This window comes from Gopherus evgoodei, chromosome 1, assembly GCF_007399415.2.
Source record: "Gopherus evgoodei ecotype Sinaloan lineage chromosome 1, rGopEvg1_v1.p, whole genome shotgun sequence".
Lineage (NCBI taxonomy): Eukaryota > Metazoa > Chordata > Testudines > Testudinidae > Gopherus > Gopherus evgoodei.
This window is the reverse complement of record NC_044322.1, coordinates 238,404,616-238,423,754: the sequence shown is the minus strand read 5'-3', so window position 1 is coordinate 238,423,754 and position 19,139 is coordinate 238,404,616. Positions and strand designations below refer to the sequence as shown.

Sequence of the window (19,139 nt, the reverse complement as noted above, 5' to 3'; positions counted from 1 at the left end):
TTTATTTTACAATAGAAATATGCAGTTGAATGTTGTGACAAAGTTCCTCCTCTACCTTGGGGGGACCTGCGCTTATTGATTTGCTCACCTCAGTGATCTTCTCCACCGTCTGGGTCAACTCCTCCTGTGTCTGATCAGGAGTTGGGAGGTGTGGGGGGAACCCAGGCCCGCCCTCTACTCCGGGTTCCAGCCCAGGGCCCTGTGGATTGCAGCTGTCTATAGTGCCTCCCGTAACAGCTGCATGACAACTACAACTCCCTGGGTTACTTCCCCATGGCCTCCTCCAAACACCTTCTTTATCCTCACCACAGGACCTTCCTCCTGGTGTTTGATAACCCTTGTGCTCCTTAGTCCTCTAGCAGTTCTCACTCCCAGCTCCTCACACACACTTCCTCTCCTCTGCTCCCTGACTGGAGTGAGCTCCTTTTTAAACCCAGGTGCCCTGATTAGCCTGCCTTGATTGGCTGCAGGTGTTATAATCAGCCTGTCTGCCTTAATTGGTTCTAGCAGGCTCCTGATTACTCTAGTGCAGCCCCTGCTCTGGTCACTCAGGGAACAGAAAACTACTCACCCAGTGACCAGTATATTTGCCCTCTACCAGACTCCTGTACCCCACTGGCCTGGGTCTGTCACAATATATAAACATTGATTTTACATATGTAAAGGTTTTGTAAAAATTTGAAAGGAATATAGTCCTAGTCAAAGTTCTATAGGTTCACAATTCACATGTACCTAATTCATTTGGCGGGGGCTCTAAGATCCTGTTTTCCCCTTTTACTCACCAATCTCTATCCTCACATGGCCATATGCTGCAGTGACTTGTCATTGCGGCGTCATGTAACCACCACAGGTTGATGCTACAAAGATGCTATAGAAAGTGTTTTCTCTGATGGGAGCCGACCATGCTACTTTTATAGTTAGTTATCCCCACTCTTGCTGGCCTGGGATTGGGGAACCTCACTTAGCAGTAGAAATGATTCTAGAGAGTTGGGCTAGCCCCCAGTCAGGCATAAAGAAATGAAATGAAATGTTATGTCCACATCTAACCTACCTTGTATAACAAATCATAAGAAGATGTAACTATTTCTTTTATCTTAATTAGAGTCTTTTCTAAGCTGAGCATTGCAAAGCTTGTAGGTGGTGCAGCATGCTTTTGTCTCTGCTGGTATTTAGATGCTCTGCCATCATCAATCGCTCTCAGGAAATCAAAATAAGAGAGCTTGCTGTCATGAATACTGATTCCTAAGCTAAGAGAAAAAGCAGAATAGTATATCAACATTTTGCGAAAAAGTATATCGCTGCTACTAATTAATTATTATTATTTGTATTGTGGTAGTGCCTAGGAGATCCAGGTCTGGGTCAGGACGCCATTGTGGTAGGCACTGTATGAACACAGAACAAAAAGATAGTCCCCTACCCCAATTTTGCACTTTGCATAGTGCCTTTCATTCCAGGATCTAGAAGTGCTGTTAAAGTATAACATAAATCTCACAGTATCCCATGAAGTTTTGCTATCCCAGTATTAAAGATAAGGAAACTGAGGCAAAGAGAGATTACGGGGCTGACTTTTAAAAGTGCTGAGTCCCTGCAGTTCCCATGGGCTTCTGTGGACGTTGTAGCTGCTCAGCATCTCTGAAAATCAAGCCATAAAGTATGTCTACACTGCCAGTGGGAGGGAGCCTCCCAGCCTAGGTACACAGATTTGTGCTAGCTCAGCTCAAGCTAGGGTGCTAAACATAGCACTGTGGGCACTGAGGCTCTAGCAAAGTCTTGGGATAGCCACCCAAGCTCGAACATAGGGGGTCAAGTGGTTTTGATAGCCTGAACTACTGCCTGAGTCGCAAAGTCCACACTGATGCTTTTAATATGCCAGCTTGCTGCCAGCTGCTGGGTGGACATATCCTTAGTGACTTCCCCAAAATCACAGTGTGCCAGCTGCAGATGGAACCCAGAGTTCTGACTCCTGGTCTCCTGCTATAAACACTGGATAAACTGCCTTCTATTCATCACATGGTAGGAAACTAGATAAATTTCCATGCAAAGCTTTTCTTGCATTTATAACTGAAGGGCTCCACTGTCCCCTGCATTTGAGCTCCACTGGGCACAGGGTGGCAGGCTATCAGGTAACAATTGTACAGCTCCTGATCCTGCACGAGCCTGGCTCTGGTATCCATGAGAGCAACATAATGGCTGCTCTAACCTAAGCCACTGGCATAAGGTGTCTGGGGGATGTGGAGGACTGGTGTAATGAAGTTCCCCTTCACTATGCTTCTGATACATGCTGTTCCTCCCTTGGCACACCCACGGAGTTGAAAGGTAATATGTCTGACCCAGCAGATGTCATCTCCAACAAGTGATGAGTTTCCCTCCACAAGGGGAATTTGCTCCTAAGATTTCATGGCCATGTTGCACTGGAGAGTCTGGCCTGACATCTCCTCCTCTCACACCTTTTAAATATCTGCTTGCCAACTGTAATACCTGGTAGATCACAGAGACTATGGAATTTTGTACTTCATCATATAAGAAATTCAGTGAGCTGCACATCTAGATATAGATAGCTCCAGGTATAAACAGTGAATACATTTTTGCATCAAATATCAGCATGGGGAAAGAGGAGTTCTAACATATGATTTTGAGGGTTTTTTTGCAGAGGACTTTGTTACAAAACCAAATTCATTTTTACTCAAAGATGTTTCACCACATAAGATGTGAATTAAGTCATGATTTACATATGGAGAGAAACTGCAAAAATAAGGGTTGTTTAGTACAGGAAGAAGAAGAATCGGAGGGGGGAGGATTGGAATTATTTATTTATTTATTTATTTCATGGTCCCATCAGACAAGAACATTCAATTAAATGATATCAAGTAGATTTAAAACAATCAGAGAACAGACTTCAGACTTGTGTGGTCAGCCTGTGGAATTCATTACCACAGTAAACCATAGCATCAAAGGGCAGATTCTGCTCTCAGCTACCCCAGTGGAAATTCAGTGTTGTCAGCTTATGGAATTTATTACCATCAAAACTCAGTCAGAGAGATTCTGCTCACTTAACCTGGTGCAATCTGCTGGCTCCACTGGAATTATTCCAGATTTAAACTGGGGTAATTGAGATCAGGATCTGGCTCAGAGACTGTACATGGAGTTTTAATAGGCCTACATAATTTTATGACCAATAATCACATTTGCAGACACTGTCTGCATGCTTTGAGAGAGGTAAGCAAATCTCATACCACAGGGGCCAGTGAGGACTGTTTCTGTCCTGCATTCGGCACCGCACACTTGGCTAGGGATATAATGGCTAAAGTGTGCTCTGAAGTACCAAGAACTTGCCAGTGCCAGAGTGGTTTGCCCTATGGTCTGACCCAGCATGGTGAATCTTATATTCTGCATGTGAAAATGAATTACTGTAATGTACTTTATCATCTTTTTTCACAGTAAATCACTGAGGACCACTGCCTATGCCACCAAACACCAGAATATCCTCTTACTAGAATGTCTAATTAATGAGGGGAGCCAGTTAACAAAAAGGAAGCTTTATAAAAAGAGGTTGGAACAGAAATTAACCATAGACCCAATATCCATTACTAAGAAAAATACATTCAAGAGCCCTGATTTTGTGTCTTGCAGCTGCACAGCACTCCCATATATTACCAATGTCAAGCTGGCTCCAATACTGGAGACGCTGTGGAAAAGGAAATAATCAACACCATTTCAGCAGAGAAATAAATTGCCAAGTTGATATTAAAATTTTAGTAATAAAACCAAATGCAAATGCTAATCTACTCTGCATTATTTAGAAAAGTCTGTTTTGGATCTAGAAAGGAATAATCTGCACAAAATTACAATGAATGGAGGTGTTTATCATCAAGAGGTCTTTGAAGAAGAAACAAGCAGAAGATTCTTATTAGGGTTTCCATTCATAAAAAGTTGATCACTCAACAAAAGGTGAACTGAGAAAAGATTTTGTAATTTCTTTTTAAAGAGTCTGGTCTAACAGTGTTATCAGAACATAATGCAGTGCCACATAGGGATGTCACCTCTGTGGCTTGTGAAGCACAGAAAGCTATGGATATTTTCTACTAAATTAGGTCCTTTGTGTTCTATAGACCTTAAAAAAAAGAGATTCTATTTGTTGGTATTACTTGATGATATTAAGACACAATACAGAATGTATGCCTTTGCATACAGTAGCATTTGAAAAAGAATACTTTTTAACCTGATATGATTCAATTTCTGGTTTTGTAGCGTTTGTTCCCCCCCCCAACTCTTTTTTGTTTAATTAAATAAAACTACTAATTTAATTACAAATTTTAAAATACACTAAAAAACCTGACCTATTTTCAGATCTGTTTAATTTCCTCAAATAATCAGCTTGATTTCAAAAGCTTTTAAGTTGTTACAACACTAATGTTATGAGGAAGACAGAGTAAATGAATCTGTTTTTAATTGTATCTAAAAATCAATTTCCACCCTCAGAACCAACCCTAATCGAGCGTAGCGCTTCAGCACATGGGTACCTTTAAGTATGTGCGTAATTGCATGGGCTTTAATAAGACTACTTATTTTCCTAAAGTAAAGCGCATACTTAAGTCCTTTATTGGCTTGGGACAAAAGAGAGACCTATGATATAATCATAAAAACCTGTTTAGAAGACTGTCGAACTGTTCATCATCAAGATAATAGTTGAATTCTTGCAGCATTCTGCGTAGGTCATCTACTGTTATATAGCCATCTTTATTTTTATCCAGTTTATAAAAGGCCTTGTTGAAATCTTGGAAGTAGTCCCTAAATTTATCCCTGAAAGAGAGCAGATGTTTGTTTTAGTTCCCCTGTTAAATATTAGGAAAAGATAAATACAAATATACAAAAATAAAAGGCAGAGTAAGAATCTCAGTTTACTTCCATTTGTTAACTTGGTATAATTTGTCCAAAGAGTGATACAAAAATTATTAGGATGTCTAATTTTCAAAAATCACTTTTAAATTTGTTCAAGCAATTTCAGAGCTAAAACCACCCAGATATATGTGTACAAATGACATTTGGATTTGTAAATCAATTAGTTAGATGGTTTAACTACCCGCTTTTGAACATTCAAAATTAAAGATACAAAGTCTAGATCCCTCTTTGAAAACCTGGCCCTAAAGAAGATATACAATCTTTAATATAGCTGTTATGACAATCGACTTCCAGCAAATTACCCTCTGCAATATTGGACTGATAAAACTTTAACAAGAACAGAAAGTCTTGCTGCTTAATTGGAATTATTATATCAGACCAAAAACTATACTATTCTAGGGACAGATCCAAAACTGACTGAAGTCAATGGAAAAACTCTCAGTGATTTCAATGGGCTTTGGATGAATTCATTAGAGCTGCTATCACGTATTTAAAACATCATCTGATTCTTCACAGATTAATCAATTCAGACCCAAGACTCTTTTCTCCCAAGCCCCATTTATATTGTTATTTTCATCCCACAGAAGTTGGGGATCTTTTGAATACCTTTTGGAGACCAGGCATCACCCCTCGCTTTCCCCTTTACTCTTAGTTAACACCAACCTGTCTATACTTTACTGCTGCCCCCACAACCTATCACTGAAACTCAACTGTCTGGAGGAGTCACTAAAGATTAATGCAAGGTTTAAAATGAAAGAGCATTATGGCCAGATGTAGATTATGAAACACCGATCAGGCATGTAGTGTCAGAATGTGATGGGCTCTTACACAGGTGCATGGATGGAGAGCACAAAGGGTCTTTCCCCCCTTGCTTGACACATGTTAAGGGCCAGCCACAACTGCAGGCTGGATGGAGGAGGTGGGGGCATGGTCTACTTCTCCATACAGGCCTTCAAAGCAAGGTAGATGCATCAGGGAATCCTCTAGGCTGCTGTCATCTACTAATACGACCTGCACACCTTCAAGGGTGCTCAGTGAGGAATCCTTCCCCATGAGACAGTGTGGCTCCACACTGCCCACAATGAAACGCTGTGCTTTAAAGGCACCATGAGGCCCTCAATCTATCACAACAGCACCATTATTTTGGAATCCTTTACAGTGGTATATTACATTCTGACCCATGCTGCTAAATGATAGCTCTTCATCACCACTATTATCTTCCACTTAAACCTTCAAAATGAAAGTAAAGGAGGATGTAAAATCAAAACAGCTTTTGAGATTCATATTTTTAGAAAATTGAGGCATTCATCATTTCTTGGACTGAGTAATGGTTTCCAAGCAGTAATTATTCCACTTGCAGCAGTAAATATGTGCACTGAGTAAATGAGGATTTAAACTATGGATACAACTATGCTGCCAAAAAATAATCCTGTCTTGCAAATGTTTTGTATTTCTCTTGAAGTGCTGGAGAGCTGCTGCTCAATGTCTGTTTCTAATTTGGGGTATTTGTTCCTGTGAGTTAAAACAAAACCAAAAAAATTATATATCCAGCATTATATTTTGAATGTTAAGATGCTCAGAGTCCTTGTCAGTTTTACTGTGTCTAATCACAGGACACTAAAACTGCTACAAAGAATTTAGGGTGAAATTCACAACACTTTCACAAAGCCTGAGTAAATGGGCTATGTAAACTAGCCCGAGCCAGGCTTGGACAGATGGAAGGAATGCATTTCCCAACCCTCAGGGAGTGAGGGAAGGACCAGGACCATTGTATACCATCTGTGTTGGATTTTGTAGCCACTGGAACCACTAAATCCTGTAGCCATTGTATCTGGCTTCCCTCCACTTTCAAATGCCTTTATGCTGACCAACATGGTGGAATGGGCATGGTATCCAGCTCTGCTGCCCATGACCCTCTCATGAATGGGAACATTGGTGGTTCTGCTGGAATGCTGCCTTCCATTGTGTCTACACACACAATGCACTTCATTTTTAATGCAATGACTCCAACCTGTGGCTCAAGAGACACTTACAGCCTTCCTATGTAAAACTTGAGGCGTCATGGGGTCTGGGTTCAACTCCTCTTGCACTGCATGCTTTCAGACAGAGCAAACTGAATGTGAAGGACCAGTGGGCATGCAGAGCAAACAGAGTGGAATTGCTACTGGAGGATAACTCCCAGCAGTCAGGAAGTAGGCAAAGAAAGTGACAGAGAATAAGGACACAGTCAATGAAATTAACAGGTGTGAAAGAAAACACTTTTTCACACTGCTTGTGATTGAACTGTGGAACTCATTGCACACAGGGAGTCACTGAGGCCAAGAACATAACAAGATTCAAAAAGAGACTGGACATTTATATGGGTGATAAGAATATCCAGAGTTACAATAATTAATAACAAAAATTGTAGAAGGGGTATTAAACCTCATGCTTCAGGTCTTAGGTCAATCTCTAGCTATTAGCGATTGGGATAAAATTTAATGAGGGAGGGGCCGCTAACATCTTCCTCTGAAGCATCTAGACACAGATCCACAAAGATATTTAGCTGCCAAAACTCTAGATTTAGTTTTAGGCACCACTGCAACCCCCCAAATTGGTGTTTGGCTGCTGCCTGACCCTATGGACAGCTAAACTCGCTCAGCACCTAAAAGTTGGCAGTAAAGGTTCCCCAGGGGCCTACGTTTCTGCCTCTGGGCATGCATACTGCTGCCTCATGCTAGGCATCTGGATGCCTATCTCCTGCCCAAGCTTCACAGCAATCCATGAATTGGAGGAAAATAGATGAGATAACCAGAGGAGCAGCTGTGGGCCCAAATGCACTGGTGATGTTAAACAACACCCTGCAGAGATACCTTTTTTCGATTTTGAGGGAATACCACAGGGGGAAACATTCCCTGTTCACCTGCCCAGGGACTTGAACCGGTGTGCTCAGAGGCTGCCTGCCAGATCAGATCCCATTCAAAATCTGGCTAGAGGATGAAGTGATCCCCACCTTGCACCTTTGCACCTTTGATCTTGGTGGTTAGAGCATTCATGCAGGATGTGGGAGACCCAGGTTCAGTATCCCTTCTGCCTAAAACAGAGAGAGGATTTAAACAGGGGTTCCCAGCACTAATCACAAGGCTATGAGATATTGCCCTCAGTCTCTCCTGTTGAAGCTGTACCACTGTGTATGAATAATTAAAGAGCCACTGGAGCAAGGGGTCTGGACTCTAAGTCTCCCACCACTTAGGAGTGTGCCTTAATTACAAGGCTATAGAGACATCTCTCATGACCCAGCATCTCTAAGTATTTATCCACGGTGGAACAGCTTTAGCAGGAGATTGAGGGAGCCCCACACCAGAATATCCCATTGCTCAGTAGTTAGAGCACTTTCCTGAAAGGTGGCAGGCATATCCCTGTTCACAGCCTTTCTCCCCACCTGGGAGAGGTGGGTCTCTCACAGCCCAGCTGAGTGCTCTAACCCACTGGGCTAAAAGTTATAAGGTGGGCACACACACACATACCCAGCCATTGTGTGCTTCTCACATGTCTCAGGCACCTAAGTCATCTGACTCCTGGCTGTGGATCACTAGCAAAGACAGGTGCCTCTCAGCAGCCTGGTCTAAAGCCCCAGTCTCCCTCAGAGGGGTGGGGTTTATGACACACCACTCTTATCAGCATCTCCCACTGGCTAACATAGGAGGATCCCTGCCTAGCATGCTGGCTTTTGTGGTTCACATTCATAGGCACCTACGTCTCCCCATTAATTGTTTGGGGAACCTGGGCACCTAACTGAGGCTTTCTGGATCACAGTGTTGTTCCAGTGATTTTTCTAGGTGCCTAGAAGTTAGGCATTAAAATGCTCTGCATCACAATGCCTAAGTCCCTTTGTGGATTTGGGCCCTAGTTCTGGCCACTGGCCCAGGCAGGATACTCGACTAGATGGACCTTGGGATTCCATCTAGTATGGCAATTTCTATGAGAGGAGGACTAAACAATCACAGTGCAATAGCCTAATGTGTTTTCTAACACGAATAGTATTTTTGTGATAATATCACAAAATGAGATGATTCAGAACAATGCAAATATTGCAGTGTGTGTCCAAATATTACACCCCAATTACTTTGTGGCCCTCTATGACTTCAGTCGCTGTCTTGGACCCACGCTGCAGAGTTCCTGCTTGCAGCACAGGTCTCTTCACCATTAGTAGCATTTTTTATTATTTGTATTGCAATAGCATCTAGAGGCCAAGGTCCCCTTGTGTGTGGCAAACATACAACAAAGAGACAGACCTTGACTAAAAGAGCTTGCAAGAGATAAGAGACTACAGCTGGACATGACAGAAGAACTCCAGGTAATAGTCAGACAGTCACAGGCAGTGTAATAAGTAGCGATTGCAGCACACCACCTGCCAAACCACCTCTGGGGCATATTATGTAGTCTTTCCACGTGTGGAACTTTCCCTGATGCCAATGGGAGTTCCATTACCTCAGAGATCCACAAAGCAGGTAAGAGGTCTGCAATGCAGATCAGAGAGGAGGATTTTGCCCTTAATTTTTAAATTCCTGCTTGGGCCACAGTAAAATATATTAAAAAGGGGCAGAAACCAATAGTTTAGCTAGCATGTTTCTCCTTTTATTCTGTTATGTTGTTGTTCACCTTCTGAGCAAAGAATGATTTCTCCCCCTTTGTCTGGAAGACAATGTGGCTCGTCTTGCTTTACTTTATTGTGAGTACATCCCCTTCATTGATGATGTGAGCAGGAGGTATTACTATTAATAATAATACTTCATTAGCAGAGATGAAAGTAATTTACAGGATTAAAGTCCTGAGTAGGCATGGCCTCATCTGGAAAAGGCGTGGCCTCAACCAAAAGAGGCGGGGCCTCTCAAGATTTAAAGGCCCTGAGGCACCGGATGTGGCTGGGAGCCCCAGGGCTCCCAGCTGTAAAGGTGGCTGGGAGCCCCTGGGGCTCACGGGCAAATTGAAGGGCCTGGTGCTCCAGCCACCGCAGAGCTCTGGGCCCTTTATATCACCACCACAGCTCCAGCTGGGACTTAAAGGGCTCAGGGCTCCCGTGGCTGCAGGGAGCTCTGAGTCCTTTAAATCCTGGCTCCAGCCCATCCGCCGGAGCTGCGGGCGGGATTTAAAGGGCTCTGGGCTCTCCGCAGCAGTGGCGAGCTCTAAGCCCTTTAAATCCCAGCCCTAGCCCTGCGGCTCTGCTGTGGGGAGCCCAGAGTCCTTTTAATCCTGGCCCCAGCCCTGCGGCCGGAGCTGTGGGCAGGATTTAAAGGGCTCAGACCTCCCCGCTGCTGCAGGGAGCCCAGAGCCCTTTTAATCCCGGCCGTGGAAGCCGGTGCCATCCAGCACAGTGTACTGGCTCTTGCTGGTACGCCGGACCGGACCGGACCGGCTTACTTTCACCTCTGGTTAGCACGCACAAAATGCTAGATGCTTTCTTAACCTAAATAAAGCAAGACCTCTGCGCGCGCGCGCACACACACACACCAAAATAATCAATGGTTGGAAGGGAGGGGAAATGGGAAAAACAAATAAGTAAGGAGGCCAGGTGGTGATTGACCATAACCTGAAAATACATAGCTTTAATGGCAATGTAAGAGAGCTGCTCTAATTTTTACTGGGACAGACCTAGTCCCAGCCACCTCTAGGATCAGAGAACTGCAAAGGAGGCTTGGCTTAAATCTACCGTTGCTCTTCTCCTCCAATCTCTGTCAATAGTAGCTCTGACACAGCCCAGGATTGGGGCCATAACTTCTACAAAATGAATGATATACTGCCAGGGAGAATATTTTAGAATTGCCTCAAACAACTGAATGAGTCAAACTTATCCCCACTGAAATCAATGGAGTTACACTGGATATAATTTGGTCCAGTATCTAGTAGGATTTATCTTTAGAGAAGGTTTTTAAATACATATATGTATGCTTAGCATTACATTTTACCACAGTAACAATAAACACAGCATGAAAGTTATTCACTTAACTGATAAATAACTTACTTGATCTGCTTTTTAATCTCACTGACATGTAGGGCTTTAATTTGCAGTTTCTGCTGCTCTTCCATCTCCAAATGTTTCTTTTGCTGATTACTGTAATGCTCCATTAAACTTGCATAATTGTCTTCCACAATATGTCTGCTTAGTCCAGTGTCAGCTGGTGCAAACTCTAACCCCAATTTCTGTAGAAATTCCTGGTGAGTAAGGTAGCCTTTTCCAACTGTATCATACCTTTTAAAAGAAATATTCTTTTAGAATGAAATATTCATATATTCATCACTGCAAGGCATTACCATTAATTTTTCAAAATGCCTAAGTCACTTAGCTGCTAAAGTCTCACTGATTTTCAGTCCTTTTAGATGCCATGCCAAAAGTGTGTAAGAGTGACTTTCAATGGGACTTGGGATACATCTACACACTGCAAAAAACCTCCCACAACAGTGAGTCTCAGAGCCTGGGTCAACTGCCTCGGGCTCACGCCTCAGGACTAAAAATGGCAGTGTAGACATTCCTGCCCAGGCTAGAGCCTGGGCTGTAAAATCCAGAAAGGGGGGTGTGTTTCAGAGCCCAGACTCCAGCCCAAGAGGTGAGAATGTTTACACTGCTATTTTTAACCCTGTAGTGGGAGCCCTATGAGTGCGAGTGAGTTGACCCAGACTCTGAGACTTGTTGCCGTAGGGCTTTTTTTTCCAGTGTAGATATATCCTTAGGCACTTTTGAAAATTCTACTCTAAGGATCAAGTTGACTAAAATATTCTTTACCTCGTGGTACCTTATGTTTAGATGCCTGAATTAAGATACAGATAGGCTGACTTTCAAGAGGTGCTGACCACTGATTTCAATAGGAGTTGTGACACTTCTAAAAATCAGGCCCTAAATATCAAGTTGGGCACTCAAAATAGAGGTACTCAAAATTAAAGGCCAGTCTTAAAACTGTGGACCTAACTGTATTAAAATTGTTTATGTCTTTTTGGATAGAGACCTTGCCATAGGTGTGCTCTATACAACCCCTTACTTCTCCAGTGCACCCATACACCTAATCTAGGCTTAGTTGTTATTCCAATTCCTTTATTCTACATACAGTCACAGAAGGTAAATAAAAGATTTTATGTCCTATAAATGTGTGATGGTTGGGAATGAAGTTGTGCAGCAGATGACTGAATGGAAGGGACATATTGTAGTGTAGCATGACATCCATAAGGAATAAGAATAGAAAGTAAAATGTAATGAAGTAGAAAATAGTTCAGAGATGAATCAGTGCTAGGAAATAAACCATATAGTTAATGCAGTTTGAAACCAAGACACTATACACCTGAGCCTTATTCCATAGAGAGTCTGTGTTTTTAAAGACTTATAATGAAGGTGGATTTTATACAATGTCACATGCATCTGACATTCTCCTGTTTCAGACACAATTTATAGTACTACTACTCTCAGCTGACATAGGGCTAGTGTTTTTTTCCCCCTTCACAACAAATTACTTGTCTATAAAAACGTATCATGGTATTACTCACAATTTTTACACAGCATGATACAATCTCACTTTTCTTTGTTATGTGTTTGCTACATATCATATTTCTTTCCAGTGAATCATTTTTTTAAGTTGAAAATTTTGTGAGTGAATTTAGTCTCATGAAAAGAAGCAGCTGATAGCAATGACTTCAGACAGATCTATAGGATAGACAAGCTTCCTTCAAAAGCTCTGCCAATGCACTTCCAGGCTGATCTGGAACACTCCTGCTGTTCTAAGCCTCTCTGCAACTGACTGCCAGCTAGGGAGAACTGGCGGGAATCTGTGTATATAAATAAGGTCCTAGCAGAAAATCAAATTCACTTCACTTGCAATACAAGTGATCATCAGAGTTGAAAGGGTAGCTCAAATTAAAGGGGACAGGCAATTCCATTAAACCCAATAGAAGTTAGACTCACTGACTTCATTGAGAACTGATTAGGCATTTACCTTATTGTGATAGTGATCTTACTGTGACAAAAAGTCGTATTTTGGAACACGGCATCATGGTGAGCTGATATCAACATAATAAAATAAGTCTCCCTTAGAAAGTAAACAATTGTAATTCACTGTCCTCAATGAGATTCCTATGTCAGGTTAAACAGATACGTTGTTGCTGAAGAACTAATATTTAGAGCCACCTTACCTTGCCCAAAGCTTTTCAAATTCTTTTGGGGTGATTGGAATGGCAAATCTGAATAAGACAGCTCTTAAATCCTCTGGCTGCACAATGCCATTGCCTTCGCTATCAAACTCACGGAAAGTCTAGAATTTAAGAAACTTTTAATAACAAGAGCCGACAGGCTTTATAAAATACTTAGTCTCTTTATATGCATCAGGAATAATAGGAATTAGGGAAGAATGAAAAAACATGTGAAGATGAATTCCATTTTTAATGAGTTTTTGGGCCTGATTATCAGCCTTCATTGTGTGCATGGATCTCTTGGTGAAGTAACACGTGTGTGCTGGCGATGTGTTTTGCATATGAAACTTGTATCACCTGTGTATGCTAGGATTTGAGCATTAAAAGTGTGCATACAGGTGTGGGTATGCATGAACCTTTATGCATACAGGTAGAAGGTACAGACTGAAAATCCACACTGAGGTGTCCAATTCTGCAGATGCTGGCTCCAGCTTGTCGTGCCATAAACTAATATGAAGCATTCTTTAGTTGCTCATCTTGCAAATTTTAAGAAGCAACAGTATGGACTCATTTACTAAAATTTTATAACAATGTAATGAAATAACAAAGTTTACTCTCCCCAGTAGTCCCTTCCTCAATACACAACTACCTGCCCTCCACTATCTTCAGAATAATTGGTTCAGATACATGACATTTTAATTATTTAGTTTTTATTAAGATTGTTTTTATGTTTCTCTTTATATAATTATTGGTATTTTGGCACAGACTAATTGCCTTAATGAGGACTGTATTGCGAGTGCAATTTTCTGTGTGTATGTACAGTGCCTAGCACAATGGATCCCGAAATCCATGACTGGGGCCTCTTGATACTATTACAATACATATATTTAGTAATAAATAATAATAAATCACAATAGTAATATAAAGAAAATTTTAGAAACAATTCTAATAGAAACTACTAAATAATTAAATTTTTAAAAATCAAATACTCCAGCAGTTTAGTTTAATACATATAATAGGTTTGTATCATTAATGAGCTGCTTTACAAGTGCCGTTTTGAATATTTGTATAATCTGAAAATCGACACTGCATAATGCTCTAAAATCCATTCCTGCAGCTTATTTATTTAATGAAAATGTTTTTCTTACCCTTGCTAGGTCATGCCATCTGGTCTGTGCTTTGACAACAAGATAGTAATGAGCCTGATCACAAGCTAGTTCTGCATCCGTTATTGTCTGTTTTGGTCTCAGAAAGAAAAATAAAATAATAACTAACTGTGTTTTACATTTAACGGAATCTTTAATCTGTCAGAAGTTTATGGAGGTTTTTTTTGTTTTTTTGTTTTAGTTTCTAAGAAACCCTTAAAGACTGTTATTTCACAACTGTGTAAACTTAATTCTTTAAACACTGCCTTATTTCCCTAGCTGCAAGTTAGGGAAGACATCTTAAATTTTTGTAATTCCCTGTTTATTTTCAGATCAATGTTGTTCAACTTGCCTGCAGACTTAATAGCAAACATGGATCATTTATCCAGCTCGAAGGAAATGTTAACTAGCTTAGAAACAAAAACAATTTAGTAACATATCACAAGACCTGGAGTGACTCCAATAAAGGTATTCCTGATTTACTTCAGTAATTAGATCAGAACCTGGCCCACTGAATCTACAAAGTTGGTAGCTTTAGAGAGACAGACTTATATAATGTTCTATTCCACATCACTGGTAACTGGATTTCCATTATGCGAAACTACTGACCAATCAAATGATATAAAGAGTTAACTGGAAAGTTTCAACATATTTTCACCTCGTCTCCAAAGAGGCTGTGTCAACAGTTAGACTTTTTATTACTGACATTTTAAAATAGTAATATCATATGATACATGATGATACTCAGTTGCTGGAGGAAAGTGTTATTGCTCTCCATTGCTAATCAATAATTGTTGCTACTCTGTTGAAAACGAGAGCATCTTCTAGCTACACTCAACATATTCCAGTGCTGACATGAAATGAAAGGGAAACATTAATTTGTCATGAGTTCTACTGTTACTAGAATCCCAATAAAGATCCCTAGAATCCATCTTCCCTTTTCAAATGGTGTCTTTGATTTTCCCAGTTGTACAATTAAGAAAAAAACTGGCAGATAAATATTAGTAATGTCATAACCATCAGTAACTCTATAGCAGAGAAATTAAAACTGGGAAATAAGCCTATGTGTATATCATATCTTTGAAATCCACAACAGATCTGATTTGCTGATCAGAAGATTTTTTGGTTCTGTTATGTCTTGTCATTACTTTTATTAATTTATCTCTGTTTGTGTAGTTAAACTGAGGATGGATTCTTTTCACACTGAATACTTAGAAGGAATCTTAAGTGCCTGATAATTATTTATTTTTAAACATAAAGCCAAATTTTTAAAATGACAAATCTTTGAGACATACAGTATTACTTTTCAGAGAGGAAAAGAAAAAGCATCTTCCTGATGCTGCTGAAGCTCCCCTATTGTCCTTGTACTCTGCTGCACAACAGCTTGTTTACTTAGCTAAAGTGTCACAACTGATCTATTCCATTTACAATGCTTTGGCAGCATAAAAAGGCTGGCACGCCATTGCATTCTCCAAGTGGACTTTTACTGCTCATCCCCTCAAGCAGTTCCTGGTATACAGGCAGAGGTGTGAACAGCATTCAAACTATGATGGTTGCCCAGAGGCCAAATAGTGAGCCATTTCAGGTACTGTTAAGTTGGGGCAGCCCCTAGGCTGCTCTAATATATACTGAGGAACCATACTGGCCCCTGGAACAGCACAGAATTTGGGGAGCAAAAAAAAGTTTTTGACCTTTTCTGGGCTGTCTCTCCTATTCTGGGATGCATACAAGATGCAGCTCAGAATCTGGCCTCTAACCTCTAGGGTAACTGGACACTAAGGCTCAGTTCAACAAGAAACTTATGTATGTTCTTAACTTCAAGCATGTCAGGAGTGCCATGGACAATTCATGTTAAGGATATGCTTAGGTTCCTTGCCGAATTGGGTCCTAAATCACTGAGAACTTTATAGAACTTAACCAACCCCAGATGTCAGGAACATAGTAATATACTGATTTTTTTCAATACCATTTAATAGGAGCTTGCATACTACATTTTCTCAAATAGTAATAATTATCAATGGTTTCCTGTCAAACAAGGAAGATATAACTAGTGGGGTTCTGCAAGGCTCTATCCTGGGCCTAGTGCTATTAAAAATTTTAATTAATGACTTGGGCAGTTCATTTATAAATTTTGAGTATGACATCACGTGGGGAGAGGTTGCCAGCACTTTGGAGGACAGGATTAGAGTTCAAAATGACCTTGATAAATTGGAGAACAGGACTGAAATTAACAAGATAAAATTTAATAAAAACAAGTGCAAAGTACTGTACTTACGAAGGAAAAATCAAATGCACAATTATAAAATGGGGAATAACCAGTTAGGTAGTAGTACTGCAGAAAAAGATCAGAGGATTATAGTGAATCACAAATGAATATGAGTCAACAGTGTGATGCAGGTGCAAAAAAGGCTAATAGCATTCTGGGGTATATTAACCAAAGTGTCATATGTAAGGCAGAGGAGGTAATTGTTCCACTTTACTCAGCACTGGTGAGGTCGCATCTGGAGTACTGGCTCCACGTTTGGGTGCCACACTTTCAAAAAGATATAGACAAATTGGAGAAAATCCGAAGGACAGCAACCAAAATGATAAAGGTTTAGAAAACCTGACCTATGAGGAAAGGTTAAAAAAATGGGTATATTTCATTTTGCGAAAAGAAGACTTGCATGGGGGGATCAGATAACAATCCTGAAATATGTTAAGAGCTGCTATAAAGAGGACAGTGATCAATTGTTCTCCATTCTTACTGAAGGTCGGACAAGAAATAATTAACTTTATCTGCAGCAAAGGACATTTAACTTAGATATTAGGAAAAACTTTCTAACTATATGGATATTTAAGAACTAGAATAGATTTCCAAGGGAGATTGTGGAATCCCCATTATTTTTAAGAACAGGTTACACAAACATTAAACAAACTGTTTTAAAGAAAAGGTTACTCAAATGCCTTTTTAGGGATGGTTAAGGTATATTTGGCCCTGCCTCAACACATAAGGAGAACTCCAGCCCTACATTTCTATTATTTTAACTTCTATAAATGATTACGATCAGTATACATACTATAACATTGCTGTCCTTCTTACTTGTGAGATGGATTCAGCCAAGGATGTGCCTCTTTTGTTTCTTGGGTCTGGAACAGTTGAAGGAATTCCTGGTAATTTAATGTAGAGTTCAGGTTCATGCCCAAGAAACCAAGTAGGCGTGAGTACTCCTTATCTGTAAGGAGGAACACAAAACTCTCCAAGAGGTGTCGAAAATCAAGCATGTTGATGATACCATCATGGTTACTATCTGTTTTACGGAAGGCAGAATAGGTGTCCTAACAAAGAATATTTAACTGAATGTCAATGCTTGAACTTCCAGATAAAACACATTAGTTACAATTTCAAAATACAAACAATGAATATTCATTATGGATTTATTCTGACAACAGGCAAAATATGGTAAGGCAGTTTGATGGTATATAACACCTCCTTACAAGACTCTACATTGTCAACCTATTTCAGATATAAAGTTAATGTAAAATATTCTATCATTGCCCCTAAATGAACTGAAGTCCTATTCCCCCTCATTACAAACAAGTACTAAACTAATGCAAAACCACTTGGGAGCCAATCTGCAAGCCCTCTACCAACTCTATAATGAAAAAACATCTTATTTCTTTTTTTTTGTCACACATTATGAGACGAGACCTTTCAAAAATGAATGTCCCTCCAGAACTGTTTCCCTCCGTTAAAATGGGTAAAATATATCAGAGTGAATTTAAAAGTTATAAGTTTTCAGAAATTATTTATTATAGAAAAGACAGTTACCTTTCCATAACTGGTGTTTGAGATGTGTTACTCACATCTATTCCATAATAGGCATGCGTGCTCATCACATGCACAGGTGCCGGAAGTTTTTCCCCTAACAGTACCCATAGGGGAGCACACCTAGCGACCCCTGGAGTGGTGCCTCTACGGTGCGGTATAAGCGGCACTGTGCACATCCCCAGCCCTCAGTTCCTTCTTGCCAGACAACTCCAACAGAGGGTCAGGAGGGCGGGATGTGGAATAGACATGAGCAACACATCTCGAAGAACTCCAGTTACGGAAAAGGTAACTGTCTTTTCTTCTTCCAGTGATTGCTCATGTGTATTCCTATCATAAACCTAGTCCCAGATTTGGACCTTAGTGTCCAAAATATGGGGGTTAGCATGAAAACCTCCAAGCTTAGTTACCAGCTTGGACCTGGTAAAGCTGCCACCACCCAAAAAATTAGAGTGTTTTGGGGCACTCTGGTCCCCCAAAAAACCTTCCCTGGGGACCCCAAGACCCAAATCCCTTGAGTCTCACAACAAAGGGAAATAAACCTTTTCCCTTCCCCGCTCCAGGTGTTCCTGGAGAGAGACACAGAAGCAAGCTCCGTGAATCTAAACAGAGGGACTCCACCCTCCCCGTTCCCAGTCCTGGAAAACAGAATTACTTCCCTCTTCACCCAGAGGGAATGCAAAGTCAGGCTAGTAAATCTAACACACACAGATTTCCCCCTGACTTCTTCCTCCCACCAATTCCCTGGTGAGCTGCCGACTCAATTCCCTGGAATTCCCCACTAAAGAAAAACTCCAACAGGTCTTAAAAGAAAGCTTTATATAAAAAGAAAGAAAAAATACATAAAAATGGTCTCTCTGTATTAAGGTGACAAATACAGGGTCAATTGCTTAAAAGAAATACGAATAAACAGCCTTATTCAAAAAGAATACAATTCAAAGCACTCCAGCAACTATATCCATGTAAATACAAAAGAAAAACAATAGAAACCTTACTGCCTTATTATATTTGTACTCACAACTTGGAAACAGAAGATTAGAAAACAGGAAACAGAAATCACTTCTCATAGCCGAGAGAGAGTCAGACAGAAGACCCAAGAACAAAGGACTCACACACAAACTTCCCTCCACCCAGAG

General features: G+C 40.6%; 1 protein-coding gene across 3 annotated transcripts in view; it reads right to left on the bottom strand.

The window, feature by feature from the left end:
* EFCAB6 (EF-hand calcium binding domain 6) overlaps window positions 1-19,139 on the bottom strand; it is a 168,648-nt gene that overhangs the window by 43,522 nt on the left and 105,987 nt on the right. For all 3 annotated transcript variants that reach the window (XM_030540001.1, XM_030540003.1, XM_030540005.1), the window contains 6 exons: window positions 17,278-17,513; window positions 14,199-14,295; window positions 13,054-13,172; window positions 10,901-11,128; window positions 4,645-4,800; window positions 1,052-1,247 (listed from right to left, as the gene is read on the bottom strand). In XM_030540001.1, coding sequence (XP_030395861.1) covers window positions 1,052-1,247; window positions 4,645-4,800; window positions 10,901-11,128; window positions 13,054-13,172; window positions 14,199-14,295; window positions 17,278-17,513 — 1,032 coding nt within the window. The remainder of the gene's footprint in view (window positions 1-1,051; window positions 1,248-4,644; window positions 4,801-10,900; window positions 11,129-13,053; window positions 13,173-14,198; window positions 14,296-17,277; window positions 17,514-19,139) is intronic.